This window comes from Haematobia irritans, chromosome 3 (genome assembly GCF_050003625.1).
Source record: "Haematobia irritans isolate KBUSLIRL chromosome 3, ASM5000362v1, whole genome shotgun sequence".
NCBI lineage: Eukaryota > Metazoa > Arthropoda > Insecta > Diptera > Muscidae > Haematobia > Haematobia irritans.
The window spans coordinates 173,997,506-174,019,589 of NC_134399.1; the positions used below are offsets into that span (position 1 = coordinate 173,997,506).

At 31.7% G+C, this 22,084-nt stretch overlaps 2 protein-coding genes across 2 annotated transcripts; both read left to right on the forward strand.

The window, feature by feature from the left end:
* Positions 1–4,200: 4,200 nt before the first annotated feature.
* On the forward strand, positions 4,201–10,592 carry LOC142231287 (uncharacterized). The gene is made up of 4 exons (XM_075301902.1): positions 4,201–4,673; positions 4,730–4,898; positions 9,132–9,449; positions 10,560–10,592. Exons 1-4 carry the CDS (start codon positions 4,285–4,287, stop codon positions 10,590–10,592), a joined length of 909 nt encoding a protein of 302 aa, XP_075158017.1. The 5' UTR covers positions 4,201–4,284.
* Positions 10,593–10,664: 72 nt separating this feature from the next.
* LOC142229920 (uncharacterized) lies at positions 10,665–13,854 on the forward strand. Its single transcript, XM_075300514.1, has 4 exons — positions 10,665–11,133; positions 11,197–11,365; positions 11,428–11,745; positions 13,220–13,854. The coding sequence occupies exons 1-4, from the start codon at positions 10,766–10,768 to the stop codon at positions 13,631–13,633; spliced, it is 1,269 nt and encodes a 422-aa protein (XP_075156629.1). The 5' UTR covers positions 10,665–10,765; the 3' UTR covers positions 13,634–13,854.
* The last annotated feature ends 8,230 nt before the right edge of the window (positions 13,855–22,084 follow it).

The window sequence follows — 22,084 nt, forward strand, 5'->3', positions numbered from 1 at the left end:
AAGTTCATGCGATTTTTACGTTTTAAGAAAGTTTCTATGCCGTTAATAATTTTTGGCGTACGTTAGTTAAAATAACTAAAATAAAGGAAAAAAGTATACACAAATAAAGCATAAAGATTAACTAAATTCGGGTCTCCCACAAAATAGTTCAGAATTTCTTAAAATGAGCTTCGTATGGTACTACACTGTTAGAAAAATATGTTTTTCATATGTTTTGATATAAACAAAAAGTGTTTCGGGCACAATTTTAAAACACAATATATTTAAGTGCAAACATGTAATGTTCCTAAAGTAACACTAAATGTTTGGGACATCTATGTTATATGTTAGAATATATTATGTTTGGGGCATGAATGTTTCATAAAAATCATATATGTGAATGCAAACATATATAAATTTACAAATTTCGACTAAACATACATATGTTGTGATATTTTATTCAAAGCGACAGAGAGAGTATAGAGAAAGAAATAGAGATGGTAACCGGGAGAATTGACAAAAGATATCAACATAAAACAGCGAAAGAATCAAAAGAGAGCAATTTCTGTGAAACCGCTTGTATGTTGTTTCGGAAAACTGTTTTATGATAAGGCCAAACATTTAATATGCTTAAGTCTAAATATTATTTAATTTGAATAAAGAGAATAGACATTCGGAACCAAAAGAATAGACATTTGAAAAAAAAAAAAACAAACAACATATGTTTTCGTCTTGAGAGCAGCATTTTATGTATGTGTGGACATCTGTTTTGTTTATCATTTTTGGCATTATGTAAATTAAAAAAAAAGTGTTCGGTCCGAGCAGGGATTGAACCCACGACCCTTTGCATGCAAGGCAGACATGCTAACCACTGCTCCACGTGGCAAACAAATGTATGTTTCTGTTAAATAATGTTATGTTTGCATGGGCTCGTGGGCGCTGCAAACTATGCTATATAAATGTAACTTATAACGATAATTATCTACTGGTGACTATAACGGCTACGTAGCCCAGTGGATAGTGTGTTGGCTTACAAACTGTATGGTCCTCGGTTCGATTCTCCGTGCAGGCGAAAGGTAAAATTTAAAAAATTTATAAAAGTGAATAATTTCTTCAAAATTATTTGTATTACAGAAAAAGATGCCAAGAACTAAAATATTTCGTGGAAGTGAAAATTACGAGTATGTTAGGGAATGAGCACAATCGTCTTTGCGAAAAATTCTTCCAAGCATATAATATTTTTGGGCTCAAAATGCTTCCAAACATATAATATGTTCACATAAAACAAACATATTAATGTTTCGGCAGTATCCAATAATATATGTGCTTCCTGCAAAATATGTTTGGAACATATGTTAAAGAAGCGATTTTTTTTGAGGGTGTATAGACATTTTTGCAATTTTTAATTATAATTCTTTCCTTCAAACTGTTCTTTAACAAATGAAAAAAATGAATTATGTCGAATAAATTTTCTTGAATTTATCGAAAATTATTTACTTAGTTTTATGAAATCGGCGTGACATCTGCGTTTCTAATACAGTTTAGTTAAAATTTTTTAAAATTAATATATTTTTCTAAAACTAACTAAAATTTTCCTTCCTGTTTTTGGCTTCTAGACATCCCAATTGTTATCCCGTTCGTCTGTTTTTGTATATATTTTTGCTTAGCTGAGTATCTGCCATAAAATGCACCTGAAATTCTATATATTTTAAAGTAACCCAATACGACGAAGAGTTTTAAAATTAAACAATTAGATTATTTAATTCATGGTGGTTGGTATTTAAGCCAGTTTTATTACTTGACTATTCAAAAGTAAATTTTTATATATACATCGTGATCGAGTACCCTTTTTTATTTATCGAACAATCAACGCTCTGCTGACTTGAGTTTCGAATCTTATTGCAGCCCGCAAGCAGATATGGAAAATATTTTATATATTTTTGTCTAGTTTTTAAATTAATTCTGATTTCTTTATTTTCTTCATCAAAAACTCGTCAATAATTTATTGGTTATTTTTATGATGTAATTAAAAGTGATTAATTAAAACTAAAGCTTACACATTTGGAAACAAGATCCAGACAAATACCAGCAACACTGAGTAGAACAAAATTATATATCCTTACCACGCTGTGGTTTGAATATAACACTTATTCGCATATGTCTAAAAGTATGCTTTGAAAATTTCAATTTAATCCAATCGGTACAATTCGACCAGGTTGTAATGTAACTTCCTAAAACTATGCTTGATAACTGGTTAAAAAATTCAATCTTTAATAAAAGAGTCAACGGAGCAAGAAGTACGGTCAATACAAAAACCAAAGTACCAAATACATCGAAACCTCTCAAAAGTGGGTTAGGTTAGGTTAGGTGGCAGCCTGATGTATCAGGCTCACTTAGACTATTCAGTCCATTGTGATACCTCATTGGTGAACTTCTCTTTTATCACTGAGTGCTGCCCGATTCCATGTTAAGCTCAATGACAAGGGACCTCCTTTTTATAGCCGGGTCCGAACGGCGTTCCACATTGCAGTGAAACCACTTAGAGAAGCTTTGAAACACTCAGAAATGTCCCCAGCATTACTGAGGTGGGATAATCTACCGCTGAAAAACTTTTTGGTGTTCGGTCGAAGCAGGTATCGAATCCACGACCTTGTGCATGCAAGGCGGGCATGCTAACCATTGCACCACGGTGGCTCCAAAATATGTTAGGTTAGGTTAGGTTATGGAGGATGAGACCAGCCCGTAGCAAAAATAGGGCTGGCTCCCACTTAGACCATGTTGATCCATTATGTTTCCTCATAGTTGTTCTTCTTCGTCCTCACCAATCATTTGCAGGCGAGTTCCAAAGAAAGTTTTCCTAGGTCTTCCATCCCGAGGCCTTTATGAAGGCAAGTATATCCTTCATGTTGCAGTTCCATACATCCGTTATATCTTGAAAGAAAAAGTAGCCCAGTATCCTGTTTCTTCTAAAGTATAATGCTGGACACTGGTACAGAAAATGGTAGGAGTCTTCTGTTGCCTCTAGGTCTAGACACCATGTAAAAATATATAAGCCGGTCCTTACCATGTGTTTTACAAGGGTGTTGTATTCTGTTATGATGCTTATGAATACTCTCAGATCATCTCTGCGAGACGCCATTAGAAAAACAGACTTCTTGCGGCTCTTGTCGTCCCAACGTTCCTTCCATAAATCCTCGTATCTTACATTGACCCTGTAAGTATATAAAGATAAATAAATGTAACGATGTTGTTCATCCCGCGTGCGCTTTGTTTAGCCAACACATCCGCCTCCTCATTTCCCATTATTCCATGTCCAGGTACACTGAAAAAAAGCATACCCGGTTCCAAAGATTTTGTCTTTATTCTAAAAATGTTGGTATTGATTCCGAGCCAAAGAAGCGGAGAATACAAGTAAGGTTACTTTTAAGACACAATTCTCTTTTAAGTTTGGGTTTTGTGTACTTGCTTCTAGGAAGAAAATTTTTGGTTTTTGTTTTTTTGGATTTTTGTTTTTTTTTTCAGCTTTTTACTTCATATGCCTTTAAAAACGAGTTAACGACAACTTCATTTTCCAAATGCAGTCTCGACTTCCATTAGAAATTATGCTATGTTTCGAGTAAAAAACGTCTTCAAAATAAAGTCTTGAAAAACATGTCCTATATGTGAACGATTTTTTGCTTTGTAGTCCAGATGCAAAAAGACAAAAAATTTAAGACAATTTCATTAATTTTAAAGAATTTTTCTGAATTTTTAAAGTCAACTTGACTTTAGCCCAACAATTTTTTCTTTCATTTTATGATACCCATTTTAAAATCAAATCACTTAATTATAGGGACAATACGACATCATTGAAAAGTTTATCGACTTTTTGACAAGGAAAAAAACTTTATATTAGAGAAATGCGTTTTCTATGCTAAGCAAAATTTGCATTCGTTTTTTAAAGATATGAAATCTTTGGCCTAACGACAATATTTTTCAGTGTACCCTGCACAGAGTGGTACCACTGTCTACTAAATTTTGTCCACGTTTAGCTGTTCTCTCTTCAGCCGGCCTTTCCATACTGTTCCATACGGCTGCAGAACTTAAATTTTCATACCTACCACCTAAAGGTATATTTGTTCAGAGGTAAATATCAATTAAAAAATTATACACATATTCCAAAAAATTGTTTTTTTTTTATCAAGTACAACTGGTTCGGAAACACCGGACTTTTAGTATGCAGAACATTTTTTGTTTTAAATTTCGAAAAAAAAATATTTATTATCGTGTTAATCGTTGGATTAAACAAAAGCAAATCAGAGCGCAATGTCATTGAATAGTGCATTAAAAGTGTGTGTCAAAAATAAGCAAAATATTTCGATTCCGGAATATTTAAATGTGGATTTTTTTACAAAAACCTTGGAAGAAGGATTAAGGGAAATACAAATTGTGATACGTGAGCTAGACTTTCAATGGGGAACTAAACCGGGTGACAACTATTGTTCCAATGTCTACCGAGTTCTTGTAACATACGACAATAATGGCCAAGTTCCCGAAAAAAATGCTAAACTTCATTTGATAGTTAAATCAGTGCTTACTGCACCGGAATCGATATTTTTACATCATGTAGGAGTGTTTGTAAAAGAAAAAGTCATGTATGCGGACGTTCTACCTCGTTTAGATATTCTCATACGAGAGGATCATTTCGGGGCAAAGTAAGTTTTTGTGATGCATTTGACATTCTTTAATTTTTTTTTTAAATTATTTTCAGATGTTTCTATACCACTAAATCTCCAATGCAAACAATGGTTTTTAATGATTTGAAATTTGAAGGTTTTAAAATGCATTCACGCTTCACAGGATTGGATTGGAATCATTCCCTTATGGTTTTACAGAAACTGGCAAAATTTCATGCTGCCTCTATGGTTTTAATTAAAAACGTAAGTAATTTTTGTAAGAATTATTGTATACACAAAAATATTCACGGAAATTGTTGTGAGAAAAATTTTTAACCCATATAAGGAATATGATAGCCTCAAACATTTTTCAACAGCAAAATGTTATTTCTGATCGGGGAACGTGGTATTTACCCTTAAATTATATATGTGATTTCGGCAAGTATATTTATGTTTGGCGAGAAAACAACATTATTGCGAAAAAATGTTGCCCGTCGAAGGTTAGGTTAGGTTAAAGTGGCAGCCCGATTAAGATTCAGGCTCACTTAGGCTATTCAGTCCATTGTGATACCACATTAACTAAAAGTGGTATCACAATGTGGTTCTAAAAATAACAATGTGCTCTTGAATCATGTTTGAGGTGATCATATACCTTTTCCGCGTGTACTCGGACACAATGATTTTGACCTTAGGGTTTTCGGTATTGATTCGGAGCCACAGACACGACTCTTTAAAATATACAAAAAATAAAAAAAGCTTTTAAGATGTTATCTATCCTAAATTCTTGGATCTGTAAAATTAATATTAGGATACAAATATTAATTTTTAATTTTGTTTTTTTGCGATATATTAATGAAGCAATTCACGTAAAAATAAATGCCAGTTTAAAAATCCAAAGAATCTATAAGTCTTAGGGACGGTTCCTCAATACTTTATTAGCCCAATTCTCAATAACAACTCCCTGGGAATTTTTCCCTGTTCACAAACAAAATCTCCCTGGGGAGTTTTTCTTTATTCCCTTTTCCCTTATTCTAAACCAACTTCGAAAATGGGAAATTTTTCCCTTAGGGAAAAATTGGTATTACAAATGACAATAAAAAGGGAAAAACGATGACATTTTTTGGGAATAGTTCTCCCAAAAAAATTAAGAGAGTTGTAACCAAAATGTATCATTTCTCTGTAATTTCCGGTCAAAAACCTTAAACTAAAATTGATGATGGGATGCATCCAACTACCGAATGCTCATCTAATGGTCACAGATCTGTAGATATTTTAAAAATTCTTTTATATAAAAAATAAAATATAATATCCCTTCCTGTTTTAATGTAGGTGCTTGTTTCTTAAAGGAGCAATAATGCGAACATGTGTCCCGCGTGGCGTAAAAAGCTGATGAAATTTACTAGTTTTCTTCTCCCGTTTTGATGAAATATATCCAATTCGGGCATAAGTGTTCTTTAAATATATTTATGACTTCTTTATGAACTTTGTTCAGGCTACTCTGGGCCACAGATATGTTTCGATCTTTTCGTACGTCCTTTTTGGTAGCCATCTTCGACAAAGAAGCGTAGCACCTAATCTTACTAGTGGAGATAATCCAAAAGACTTGCGTTGAGGTGGAATGTGGGCTTCTAATACATCCAACAGGTATTTGAAGGCTGGTTTATTTACCCAATAATATTGTACCACAATAGACGTTTTTCGCGTTTAACTCAACTTTTACATCAATTTACATACAATTTCAATTCAATTTTAATATTAATTATTAAAATAAAAAAGTTGAAGTAAAACAGCTGACTTCGAATAGTCTGAATTATTTCTCCCATGTTATTCCCTTCCCCTACTGTTTAGAGTAGGAGAATTTTATTCCCGGGGAAAATGAATTCCCAGGGAACACATTCCCTAGGGAATATTCAGAATTGAGCTATATACAATAAAACAGCTGATCCCACACCAAAAAAAGTGATCTCTATATGGCATTAAAGCTAATTTAATTTTATTTTAGTTCATTATTATGTTTTAAGAAAGCCTCCTTGACTATAATATTTGTTTGAGTACATTAATTAAATAAACTAATAGTTCCGAATTTTCCATCAAACTTCGAAATTTTCTTTAACAAGTGAAAAATAATAAAATTATGTCAAATAAATTTTCTTGAATTTGTCGAAAAATATGTACTTATTTTTGTGAAATCGGCATGACTCCTGCGTTTATAATACAGTTTAATTATTTTTTTTCTAAAATTAAAAAAAATTTCAATCCTGGGGGTCTCACTGTTTTTTGAGTGCAAACAAAATTTCCGTAGTTAACGTAACGCTAAATTTAACTTAACATTAAATTTAATTTTTTTGAATTTTCCACAGCGTAGATGTAGGTCGGATGTTATTGCAAATGGGTCATATCGGACCACTTTTACGTATAGCTCCCATATAAACGAACCCCAAGATTTGGCTTGCGAAGCCTCTAATAGAAGCATATTTCATCCGATCTGGCTGAAATTTGGTACATGGTGTTAGTATATGGTTTCTAACAAACATGCAAAAAATTGGTCCACATCGGCCCATAATTATATATAGCCCCGATATAAACCGATCCTCAGATTTGACCTCCGGAGCCTCTTAGAGTTGCAAAATTCACCCGATCCGGTTGAAATTTGGTAAGAGGTGTATATAGTCTCTAGGCCTGATGTATCAGGCTCACTTAGACTATTCAGTCCATTGTGATACCACATTAGTGAACTTCTCTCTTATCACTGAGTGCTGCTTGATTTCATGTTAAGCTCAATGACAAGGGACCTCCTTTTTATAGCCGAGTCCGAACGGCGTTCCACATTGCAGTGAAACTACTTAGAGAAGCTTTGATACCCTCAGAAATGTCACCAGCATTACTGAGGTGGGATAATCCACCGCTGAAAAACTTTTTGGTGTTCGGTCGAAGCAGGAATCGAACCCACAACCTTGTGTATGCAAGGCGGGCATGCTAACCATTGCACCACGGTGGCTCGCCAATCGGGCATGCTAACCATTGCACCACGGTGGTCTCTAACAACCATGCCAAAAATTGGTCTATATCGGTTCATAATTATATATAGCCCCAAATTTACACCGATCCCCAGATTTGAACTCCAGAGCCTCTTGGAGGAGCAAAATTCATCCGATCCGGTTGAAATTTGGTTCGTGGTGTTAGTATATGGTCTCTAACAACCATGAAAAACTTGGTCTATATCGCTTCATAATTATATGTTATGTAGCCCCCAATTTAAGCCGATCCCCAGAATTGAACTCCAGAGCCTCTTGGAGGAGCAAAGTTCATCCGATCCGGTTGAAATTTGATGCGTGGTGTTAGTATATGGTCTCCAACAACCATGCAAAAATTGGTCCATATCGGTCTATAATTATATATAGCCCCCATATAAACCGATCCCCAGATATGACCTCCGGAGCCTCTTGGAGGAGCAAAATTCATCCAATCCGGTTGAAATTTGGTACGTGGTGTTAGTATATGGTCTCTAACAACCATGCAAAAATTGTTCCATATCGGTCCATAATTATATGTAGCCCTCATATAAATCGATCCCCAGATTTGACCTCCGGAACCTCTTGGAGGAGCAAACTTCATCCCATTCGGTTGAAATTTGGTACATTGGTCCATTTCGGTCTATAGGTATATATAGCCGATCGCCAATCACACAAAAATTGGTCCATATCGCCAAAAATAATCTACCAAAATTTTATTTCTATAGAAAATTTTATCAAAATTTTATTACTATAGAAAATTTTGTCAAAATTTTATTTCTATAGAAAATTTTGTCAGACTGAATTATATACGTATTTAATCGGCAAGTGTTACCGCCAAATAATTCGATTGTGGATGACAGTCTTTAGTAGATGTTTCTACGCAATCTATGGTGGAGGGTACATAAGATTCGGCCTGGCCGAACTTACGACCGTATATACTTTTTTTAAATAATAAGAAATTTTAATTAAATGAAAGTTCATAATCATTGCTTTAATTTTTCATTAAATATAGGACACTAGTCTTTGAAATTTGTATCCCTTCGTTAAAGTCCTATATCTTTGAAGTAAGGTAAATTTTCCCTAAATTAAAGAAAAATATTATCTATTTAATTTAATTTAATTAATATTTGGATTAAAGTTAAAAAAGCTTCAAATATGGGCTAAAATTTATTTTGAAGATTGTGCATATTTGGCTTGAAGATTTTCTGAAATTAAAAGAAAAGATTTTCTGAAATTAAAAGAAAAAAGAAAATTTCATAAAGCCTAGAATCTAAGATAAAAAGTGTCTTACTTTTAAAGGATTCGCATATTTGGCTCAAAATATTTGAATTCAACTAAACATTGTTTTGGGTGTGCATAAAGATTATGTTTGGCCCTAGAGGGGTACAGCGTCTGACACAACTCATCCCTTTTTAAAATGTGCTCTATTGTTGTAGCATAATGTTAACATTTTAATTAATTTCTCATTTTGTATGTCCTAAAGGATCCCGCTATTACCAAACGCTTTATAAAAGGCTTATTTTGTGAAGAGGCTTTTGGGAAAAGCGAAACTTTATATGAAATGTTTGGAGGCTATTTAAATCAACTGGTGAAAATTACTTCATCATGGACCAATTATGAGTACATTAATTCAAAACTTCAGAAATATTACAATAGATTCAAGGAGATTTCCGCAACCTTGGGCAATCATAAAGAAGGAGATCGTGTTAAGGTTATCAATCATGGAGATTTGTGGGCAACCAATTTTATGTTTGCCTACGAAGATGTGTTGCAACCCACTGTACCAACAAAAATCAGATTTGTAAGTACCAACATCAAGTAAGTACCAAGTCAATTTAATTCTATTTTATTTCACGGAACTAAAAAAAGGGAAAAATGATATGCAAATGGAGCATAAAGATATACTAACTTCATGTTTCCCAAAAAAAAGTTCAGAATTTCTTAAAATTTTTAAATTCTGCCAATAATGCGCTCATCTCGAACATCGTATGTTACTAAAGAAATTTTGCAATTTTGAATTCCGATTCTTTTCCTTAAAACTACGAAATTATCTTCAAAACGTAAAAAAACTAAGTTAAAATTTTCTAAAATTAAACAAAATTTTCTAAAAATTTATTGAGGGACATATGAGGCCTTTTGGATAAGAGATCGCATTCGGTGCCTTGCCATTTGTGAATTTTGTAAAAAAATTATTTTAAAAATATTCGATTTTGGGAATATAAATACTCATATAACTATTACTTGACCAAAATGACCAATATAAGGCGTAAAACGTATCCTTAGTGTTCTATAAGAAACAAGCAAAAAATATTGGGGGAAGTCTAGAAAATAATGTTACGACAGAAGGAAAGCAGGTACCTGTTTCGAAAAAAATTGGTCAAAATTAGATATTTTTTAAATTCCAAAGTTTTGGAACTTACAACTTTGATCTAAAACACATAAGAACGCAATTAAAATACTTTTAGATCCGAAATACTGACCCAACTTTGTTAAAATTTTGGAAAAAATAAACTGCAAGGTCAATATCTCCCGAACTAGTATAGAAATTTTTAAAAATAATATCAATACTTTATTTTTATCAGACATCTTTTGCAAAAGTCCAGCATGATTGTAGTAAACATTTAACATGCTTGCTATGAAGAGTTCATATTATTTTGCTCTTTGAATATATTTCTTCCAGCTATATTTCTTCCAGTATGTTGATTGGTGAAGTTTTCTGTTGTCTAGTGTTATTATTAAGTTTACACATACATCGTTTTATATTCTTATTATTTGATAGTTTTCAAAGTTGCGTTAACATTTTGCAAACTATTAAGCGAACCGCCCCATATTAAAATGTAAAACATGCGAGTGAATTTTATAGCTTAGAACGAATTTTTAATCAAAAATTCTCATACGTGTGTTTAAATAGATTAATAATAGTGAAATTATTCAATCTGCCTAGTGTGGGGAATACTATACAGTTACTGATTAATGATAGCCCAGTCAACCATCTTAGAAATACACTTTCTTATAGGCAACAAGTCTTTAGTAGAAGTGACACCAAGTCTTCACCCATTCACAAGTTGACTGCGAAACGATACGGATCTTTTTGTTGGAAATACGACAAAAACAAAAATGATAGTACAAAATAATCAAAATATTCCAATACCAGAATATATAAACGAAGAGTTTTTTGTCAATGCGTTGGAGGAAGGTTTGCGTGAAGTGAAAATTGTTATACGAGAACTGGAATTTACATGGGGCAGTAACCCAGGTGATAATTACTGCTCAAGTATTTATCGGGTTCATATTATCTACGATAGTTATGGAGCAGATCGTAATGAATTGGATCAAAACATTCACCTGATTGTCAAAACAATACCCGTTATACAGGAAAATTTATTTTTGCAAGATGTCGGTGTTTTTGTAAAGGAAAAATTGATATACGCAGATATTCTACCAAGATTGGCTATTCTATGTGACAATGATGACTTTGGAGCAAAGTAAATATTAAAAAAAAAATATCTACAAGAATATTTTTCCTAATAATTTACTTAAAACTTTAGATGTTTTTATACTCTCAAAAAGCCCATTCAAACAATTATCTTCAATGATTTGACAGTTGAGGGTTATCGTAATGCTTCACGTTACACGGGGCTGGACTGGAATCATTCGGTAATGATTTTACAAAAATTGGCAAAATTCCATGCAACCTCCATGGTTTTACTTAAGAAAGTGAGTTGTTTCATTATGAGCAATTTTTAAATAATTTACACTTGCTAACTTTCTAAAAAAAGGAACCTGCTATAACAAAACGGTTAACCAAAGGTATGTTGTGCGAGGAGACGATTTTAAAGAGTGATACATTGCTCCACATGTTTGGTGGATATTTGAAACAATTGGTGAAAACATCTTCAGCATGGCCAGGATATGAAGATATTAATGTTAAACTTCAGAAATACCATAGCAATTTCAAAGAGATAACCCATAAATTGGCTCAACATAAGGAAAATGATCGCTATCGTGTGCTTAATCATGGTGATTTATGGACCACAAATTTTATGTTTGCATATGAAGATGATTTGCAACCAAGTATTCCAACCAAGGCTATTTTTGTGAGTATCTTAATTAAAACATCTACACCCTCAAAAAAACAAACATCGCTTCCGTAACATACGAGGGCGGTTCGGAAGCTTCTTAGCCTATCAATGAAAGAGAATATTTAGTTTTTCAACAATATTTTTATTTTTCAATATAATCTTCTGAAACTTCAATACACTTAGTCCAACGCTTTACTAGCAATTTTATCCCTTGATTAAAGTAGTTTTCCTCAAGGTCTTAAAAATAATGGTTTACAACTGTAATTGCATCTTAATTTGAGGTAAAACGCTTGCCAGCAAGGGTTTTTTTTAGATTTGGGAACAAGTAAAAGTCACTGGGAGCTAAATCCGGAGAATAAGGTGGGTGGTCAAGCAACTCAAGTACTTTAATTCGTCGATTTTAGCCATTGTTAAAACAGTCTTGTGCGCTGGTGCGATGTATTGAGGAAAAATTATTTTTTTGTGTTGTAAGCCAAGACGTTTTTCTCGAATTTGTACATTTAATTGATCCAAATGGTTGCAATAATACTCTGAATTTATTGTTTTACCCTTTTGCAGATAGTCAATCAATAAAATACCTTTGAAGTCCCAAAAAAACCGTTGCCATAACCTTACCAGCCCATTGAATTGTTTTTGCCTTCTTTGGGGCACTTCCTCCAGCTTCATTCCATTGTTTGGATTCTTCTTTTGTCTCTGAAATATAGTGGTGGTTCCATGTCTCATCAACAGTCATGAAACGACGCTTAAAATCCATTTTATTTCGCTTAAAACGATCCAAACAAACTTGAGAAATGTTCATTCCTATGCGTTTTTGATCGACTGTTAACAAATGCGGCACCCATCTTGCAGAAATCTTTTTCATCTGTATGTTAGTTCTTCATGCAAAATTAAGTGGACTCGATCATTTGAGATGCCCATGATATTAGCAATTTCACGCACTTTTATTCGTCGATCATTTAATACAATATCATGCACTTTGGCTACAATTTCTGTTGTTGTTGCTGTTTTTAGACTTCCACTACGTGGTTCATCTTCAATGCAAATATATATTTGCAAATATATATTTACGTACACAAATGTACGATGGATGCAGTATTTTGTAAAATATACAAATTTTGGGGAATTCTGGACTTTTTGAGAGAAATTAAAATTAGTAACATTTTATGCTTTATTTGTATATATTTTTTTGGTTTTAAGTTCAGTTAACTAACGTAGGATAAAAAATATAAATAAAGGAAATTGTCTCATATTGGGAAAATTATAACTTAAAATTTAAATTTACTTCAGTGTAAATTTATATAACATATAATTACTTTTTCGTGTAAAGAAAATAACAATGTAATATCAATTCCCTTAATCTTCCAATAAGCTCGAAAAAATATTGTAATAATATCTAGTTTAAATGATTTGGATATTGAACCAGCCTGCATTGATACCAGGCTAATATAAAAATAGTAAAAAATAATTATTTAATATGCATATTTTTCAGGTCGACTTTCAATTAAGCTTCTATGGTAGTCCAGCTTGTGATATAAATTTCTTTTTGAGCACCAGTGTTCAATTGGATATTTTGAAGACCCGTCGTGATGAATTGATCGAGGCTTACTATAAAGTTTTCTCTGAGACATTGGAATACTTACGCTATGATGACATACCAACGTTTGAAGATTTGAAATATGAATTGCGATCCCGTGAATTATATGGATTTTTTGGTTTATTTGGTTTCTTACCTATGGCTACTATGCCCAAAGAATTATCCGAAGATACAAGCATTGAAGCTTTCAGTGACGCAGATTACACCGCGAAGAAATTAGCCAATGCATTTGAAAGAGAGCAATTGCAGAATTATATGAAATTTGGATTGAAACGTTATGAAGAGCTGGGAGTACTGGATGAGTTCTAAATAATAATGGATATTTGAGTACAAATAATTTAAGTTGTGCTCACTATTAATTTTCTAAAATTACATGTATAAAGTTTTTAATGGTTCATTGTACAATTATATTAATAAGGTTGGGTTTCTTCATTTAATTTTATTTATTTATTTGTGTTGTGTAAATACATTTACAAAGAATATAAAAAGAATCTTGGCAATGGCTGACGGGACCTTCGCAGCTAATAATATCTAATTTTTGGCTGATTTGGAATATGGAAATTTTAAAAACTATATAAAAATATATATTGAGTTAATCTATATTGTGGGTGAATTGTTTGCTGTTTTGGCTGCTTTATCGGCATATTATTCTCCCTTAATGTGAGCATCAGCTGGTGTGTATAAAATTTTAGTATTTTTGCTAAGCAGTAGTTGTTTTTTTTTATACGGCTTATAAAGAGATTGGGGTTGGTTATATGGAGAGATTTTTTAATTGGAGAGATTATTCTTGTTTGTTTTGTTTAAGAATGAAACTATAAAGACAAACTAAGTATTGTTTTCATGTATCGCACTGAGAATAAGCGTAAGCATTTTGATAAGATAGCAAATTATTAGATATCAGCCACATAAACGTAACACAGTGTTGATACAACGACATATCTGAAAATATTAATTTAAATACATAAAAATGAAATTAACTTTTTTTGTATGAATATATATGTATTGTATGATTGTCAAAACAAATGTATCGTTATTGTCTTTTATTTGTTAGTTATTATATAGCTGCTACCTTATAATGTTACCTGTTACTAAAGTTGAATAACCGATAAAGTGGAGGTTTGTCATTCCATTTGAATTTAGAGGTATCGCTACCCCACTATATAATTTGTTAATTACACACAAATGGGAGCTAATTCATAGCAATTACTTTATAAGGTTTCCGAAGAAGCCCAATTTGACTTTTTAGCATTTCTTGGGAAATTCTTTTGCGCGAGACTAAACATAGTATAAAGCAAACATTTTGGAAAGATGAATATTTGTTGTCTCTTTGTTGAACGTAGTCATAATTGCTTCTCATTATAGTTTCATTTGTAGAACATGAATTATTATTAAATGAATTCAATAATGAAATTATTATTTTAACTTTAGCTGAAAATAATTTCTCTAAAATCCTCAAGCTGGAAAACATTTGTATAGCGTTGAACCCAGTTCAATATTTGTCTTCCACTCAGTGATGCCAGGAATTTTTTTGAAAATTCTCTGGCTCCTAAAAATTCCCTTTTTTCCCTGCGCCCAACATTTTTCCCTACGGTACTAAATTCAAAAAAATTTGGCAAGAAAATAACAAATATTTTATATTGAATTCAATTTCTTTAAAATTAATAGTTAGGGATTATATCCTTCAATAAAGGACCCAATGTTCAATAACATGAATATTGACAGTTTTATTCGGATTTCGAACATTGCAACATCATTGCTCATTTTTAACCAACCAACATTTTTCTTGTGGACTTTAATGGCCGCGTGTTTCTTCATTTCTTTCATTTTCGACCGCCTCTAGCCAATGCTTTAATTCAACAGTGAGCCAATTTGGTCAAAAAGGCTATTTTCTATTTTGTTGGAATGGTTTTATTTTCTTCACTAGACGACATTTTTCTAAAACATTACAAACTGTTGTGAATGTAACAGTTGTAAAGCAGTTTTTTGAAGATATTCTGGAATAAAAATCCTACATTTACTATTTTTATGTTAGCCTGGCACCAACGCAGGTCCAAGTCATTTAAACTACATATTATTACATTACTTATTCGAGCTTATTGGACAAGTTCTTTTCAGTAACTTAATAGTACTAATTTCCTTAATCTTTTTGTCCAATAAGCTCGAATAAGTATTGTAATAATATGTAATCCTACATTTATATACACGAATCCGCGTATGCACTGCAAGTGATCTTTGTATTATAAAATATTGAGAGGCACCAAGTTGAGGAAGCCATCACCTGTTTATGAACCTTAATGGAAGCGTTTATTCCTGCAAATGAAATCTATTTACGCATTTGTAATTAAATACCAATGCAAAAACATCTTTTAATGTTACCGCTGAACTTTTCTAAATAAAATCATTACAATAACATAGTTAACTAACGGTGAATCGGGTATTCCATTAGTTAAAGCTTTGACTACCATACATTTTGGATCTTCAAATATCTGGAATATTAAAGAAAAGTACTATTCTTGTTGCAAAATGTAGTAAACCCTGGAAATTGGAAAAATTCCCTGTATTTGTAGAAAAAATGAAAAATCTGTCCTTTTTTTCCCTACAAATGTAATTTTAGTAAAACATCCCTACAAAAAAGGATTTTCGCTACGCATGGCATCACTGCTTCCACTCTACACTGAAGAACTCTAATGAATTTTAGAAATTTATCTAAATATGAATAACTAAATACTTGGGAATGGAAATCTTTGTGCTTACGATAATATTTTTTCAGTGTGTGGTGTGTTGGGAAGGCGGATCTTGTTCGTTTTATTGTAAATAATTGTAAAAAAAATGTTTCTTCAATGCAGCTTATTATTACAGCTTGTCGATGTATATCAGTTCTTACACCCAGAAAAAAGTGCCTTCGAAACTAAAGGAAAAAATTTTCATCAATATAGTTTATCCATTTTATTTCCATTAAGGTAAATTTTTGTGAAAAATAATAAAATTTACTCGTTTCAGTAAAAAAATCCTAAACTTTAAGCAGTTAGGAATAGTTCATTAACTAGAATAAGGCATGGAATTTTACTCATACTATTTTCTTCGCTGGGTATAAGAATTTACTACTGAAAAAGAAAATTTTATTCACCGATAACAAAGCATTCGTAAAAATAAACAAAAACCGAACTAAAACCAAGTTTCCTCAAAATTAGTAAAATTTCTTATAAAATGATAATTGCGACTTCCTTTATAATAGAAAGTTTTTCATACATACGAACAACACTTGGCATAGAAAAATATTTTAGTTCATTCGTACTAAGAAGTATGCAATCCTTTCAAAACTTAAGGAAACACACTTGTTAGAATATAGGAAATTTTCCTAAATTTCTATTGTCTACCTGTAATCGATACCTGTCATCGTAATCGATGTGTTTGCGCGTGGGTGTAATCGATATATTTGCGCGTCGGTTGTTTTTTTAGTTGGAATCGCGTTGTTTTGGTATACGGAGAGATTGTTAAAAAATAATATGGTAAAATAATATAATAAATAACAAATAAAATATATAAAATATTTGTTATTTTAAATTAGTGAGAAAAATTTTCGTTTTTTAAATAAATCTATCAATGTTCTTGATAGTGTATAAAGAAAGAAAACACCAGCAGAATAACAACCCTTTCATTTGTCTTCATTTTGGAATCTTCAATTATCAGGTAACATTCAGTGACGCTAACCTTTTGCAACAAAAATGTTTTATGATTTTTTATATTTGTAGGTATTGAAATTGTAAAAGGAGGACAACATCGTTAGGCAGCAACTTACTAAAAGTGAAAAGTACAAGAAGAAGAAAAAGTGCGTTTTACAGATGATAATATCACACGGAAATTGGAAATAGTGGAATAATAAACTAATATTTCAAAGAGATTCGATGCTGTTGATTCTTAATAAATATATTCAATATATTAATAAAACATGTCTTTTATTGAAGATAAAATTGCTTATAGAAATAAATAAAATTGTACTTAAAAACGAAGGTAAGCAGTTCTAATTATGAAGTAAAAGTTTTACCACAAATGTGTAAGATTTGTCGAAATGAATGAAAAAATTTCAATAAAATCATTCCATATATGAATTCAAATTAGTTAAATTTTTTCATTCTGTAGTATAGTGGTATATAAATATAGGAAAATGTTAACTAATATATGGAATGCATTATTCCTAATTTCTACGAAAATCACATCGTTCAAACAAATAAAAATGTCTTTGGCGCTATACGAAGTTCAACTTTCTTCACAATGAGTTCATTTTAACTTAAAGAAGGGGTCACTTTTTTCTGGGTGTATGAATCTCATGTTCGTCGGGTTGAGTCGATTGTTTAGACTGTTCCTTAGTGTACAATGTTTACCAGTATGTTCTTGGTTTGTCGGTTGTTACGAAACGATGCATAAACATTAGACCTGTCCAGATTTCCAAAGTTCACATTTTTTAATGAGCACTTACAGTTTTAGAATCTCTCAATGATTGTAATAAGAGCTGTGAAAAAAAGATTTTGAAAAACTTGTGCCAAAAAGTTGCTCAACGCGGTTGAAGTCAGGATTTTGGCAATTTTCGAAAACCTTTTTTCGGGAGGTTCAAGTGTGGTTCATTGTTGGGTTTAATGAATTGCCTGAATTTATTCTGATAATTGGTTGATAGTTTTGCTGCAAGTAGAGGATGCTGATGAGGAATGTGGTAATTCCGAAACGTGCGTCCATCCAACCATCTTGCAGTCTATAGGGCTTTGCCCAAATAAATTTGACAAACATTCTTTTCCTCTGTTGGTTAAGCTACACTTGTAGTTTAGTCAATGTATGGTTTTAAGCTGCAATAAAAACAACAACAATGCTTAAAGAACAAAACCAACAATAACAAAAATTTTCGAAAATTGTAAAGGTATACGTACAAACAAAATTTTAAATAATTTATTAGTAAATATAAGAAATATCTAAAAGCGCAATCTTTGAGCTAAATGCTCAAACAAATAATAAGGACCGCCATATTGCTTCAATGTTTTTGATCACCTCACCCAAACTTTCACAAACACTTTTCATTTCTTCCATACGCACACTGAAAAAAAGCATACTCGGTTCCAAAGATTTTGTCTTTACTTTAGAAAATTTGGTATTGATTCCGAGCCAAAGAAGCGGAGAATACAAGTAAGGATACTTTTAAGACACAATTCTCTTTTAAATTTAGATTTTGTGTACTTGCTTCTAGAAAGCAAATTTTAATTTTTCGCTTTCTCAGCTTTTTTTCTTCATATGCTATAAAAGTCCTTTAAAAACGAGTTAACGGCAACTTTATTTTCCAAATTAGGACTCGACTTTCAGTAGAAATTATGCTATGTTTGAAGTAAAAAACGTCTTTAAAATAAAGTTTTGAAAACCATGCCTTATATTTGAACGATTTTTTGCTTTGTAGTCAAGATGCAAAAAGACAACAAATTTAAAGACAATTTCATTAAATTTAAAGAATTTTTCTGAAGTATTAAAGTCAAGTTGGCCTTAGCCTATAAATTTTTTTCTTTCATGTTAAGATACCCATTTTTAAGTCAAATCACTTAATTATAAGCACAATACGACTTCATTGAAAAGTTTATCGACTTTTGGACAAGGAAAATAACTTTATTTTAGAGAAATGCGTCTTCTACGCCAAGAAAAATGTGTATTCGTATTTTAAAGACATGAAATCTTTGACCTCACGACAATATTTTTTTCAGTGCAAGTATAAAAAATTCGCCAACATCGTACGCTTTGTGGGACAATTATCACTGTCCATATTTTTAAGTACATTTCTTACTAAATACACTCTTTTTGAAGTTACCCTGGTTTTAACCATGTTTTTATAACGGATATATTCAGAAAATTTTCACGAATTTATTAGTTCTGGATGCAGAAATTAATTTGCACTTTTTAAAATTTTTAATCTAGCTTATTATTGCTTTGACTTTTAGCTCATAGACTGCTATTTCACAATAACAAATGTGGGTTAAGTGAGACTTTCATAAAGAAATTAATTTCTTACCGACTAATGACACTTCCAAAAATTCTTAACCTAAATTCTTTTTATACCTTATTGTTACAGGAATATATAAAAAATATGCAAACGTATATACATTTTTTTTAATGCATTGAAAAAAAAAATCCGGAAATTTTCTGCATTTTTTGATTTCTAGAGGCTACAGCAAGCAAACGGCTTTTTGAATTTTTTATTATTTGCTTGAGCATTTAGCTCAAAGATTGCGCTTTTAGATATGTCTTATATTTACTAATAAATTATTTAAAATTTTGTTTGTACGTATACCTTTAAAATTTTTGAAAATTGCCAAAATGCTGACTTCAACCGCGTTGAGCAATTTTTTCGCAAAAGTTTTTCAAAATCTTTCTTCACAGTTCTTATTACAATCATTGAGAGATTCTAAAACTGTAAATGCTCATTAAAAAATTTGAGTTTTGAAAAATCTCATACATTTCCTGGACAGGTCTACACGTAAAGAAAAAAAACGTTTGGAAAACGTGTACCGAAAACGTTTTTCTTTTGTTAGAGTTTTTTGAATTGCTTCGAAAATTTTAAACTTTTTTTTATTTTTTTAATAAAAAAAGTTATTTTTGAAACAGCAACACAGTCCATTTCATTTATATCAAACACTGTTCTTTTCTGACTTTAGGTCTTTAATAAGACACATTTTACAGTTCAAAATTTAATATAGTACAATGTAAAGTTGAAAATTTTTTCGGAATCTTCGAACATATCTGGAATATATGTAAAAAAAAAAAAAAAAAAAACAGGAATCGAACCCACGACCCTTGGCATGCAAGTCGGACGTAGCAACCACTGCTCCACGGTGCCAAACTAAATGTTTGTTTCTGTTAAATAAACTTTGTTTATTCGGTTCGTGGGCGCCGCAAACTATGCTATATAAATATAACTTATATCGATAATTATCTAGTGATGACCATAATGGGTACATAGCTCAGTGGTTAGTGTGTTGGCTTATAAAGTGCATGGTCCGCGGTTCGATTCTCCGTCCAGGCGAAAGGTAAAAAAAAATTTAAAAATTTATAAAATCGTACAATTTCTCCTACATTGTTGGTATTACAAGAAAACGTGTTAAGAACAAAAAAACTTCGTGGATATAAGAAAGATGTGAGGGAAAATGCAATTAGCAAGAAAACAATGTTTTTTTAGGTTAGTCTTTATGAAATTGTTTTTACATCCTGGAAAAGAATAAATGTTTATCACAAAAAGTATATACTTTTCTTCCAAATACACTTCCCTACAGCGAAAAGCAAATGAGAAACGAACTTTGTTTGTCTAAAATTTCGTTTGGGAGGAAAGAATTATTTTTTTTGCGTGTAATAAACCTTCTCGGATTAAATTAATTTACTACGCATATAAGCATAAAAGTTACCGCATATGGCATCTAAACGAGTTTTTATTTATTTAAGACGATCTAGCCGACTGATGCATGTTCACTTGTTTTCAAATTTTATGCACAAGTATTTCGTGCTATTTATTTTTTCATAGGAATTTCCATATAAATCATAGCACATGTGTAAAATATTACTTCAATTGTTAAAGTAAATTGTAATTTAATTTCTCCAAAATCTGGCTGTGTTGTTAATGTACGCTCATGTCAGGGAAAATAATACGTGATGAAGTAGAATAAAACTTATTCCCATATTTCGCATGCTACCATGACTCACATAAATTCCCATAATTCCAAAATCATTACAAAGTTTTGATAGAAAATTCCATAGCTTATCATTATTGTTATTATCATTGTATTTACTCTCTAATAAAGGTAAATCAATATCAGTATTAGGCTCACCTAATAATCCTTTCAAATTCGGTGACATATTGATGAAATTTTCAGAACTCTTCAACATTTTAAAACTTTTGTTACATGTTATAAATAAAAATGTAAATTTTTATATATATTCGAATAGTAGTTAAAAATGATTTATAGTATATTCCTCACTCATTGCGGTAAACATAGAATCGAGCAGCATTCATTGATAGAGAGAAGTTTACCACTTATGGTCTAACAGTGATCTAAATGAGCCTAAAATAACGGGTTACTCGTAGTTTAGATGGAGCTTAGTGAAACCAAAATAAGCCGTTTTCCTTTCGTAGGTTCAACGAATAAGACATATCGCATATCTGAAATTCAGGCTGTTAGAAATTCGGGATTCGGTGGAATTCATTTTTAATTTGACTGAAATAATTTCAGTTTCGGTTGGCTATGTTCTTTTCATATTACTTGTGCTTCATTCGAAAAAAAAGTTGTAATTTGTTGGTTCCTTATCAGTTAACGAAAAAAATATTTTGAAATTGATAGAAAATGAATTTTCACCCATATGATAAAGAAGGATACGTGGTATTCGTGTTTATATCCATTGAAGGTCAAATGATTGAAAGTCATCGCACGTTTATTGAAACAACCCATCCTATGCTTATGTTTGGTTGTTTTCGCATTATCTTCTCTCACTCTTATTGTCCCCAAGTCCCACACATCCTTGATGAAAGGAACAAAAAAGAAATCATCATATGTACATACATTCACATGCGTGTTTGCCAGATGTTGTTTGATGCCAACCCTTGAATTCAATGTTGTTGATGCTGTTTTCATTTTATCTGATCACAATTTACCTATTTTCATACACTTCAAAGCACACACATACATCCTGGCCCTCAAAAAATGCCATTTCTGTCGTTCTTTTATTCATTCGTATTTTCTTTTT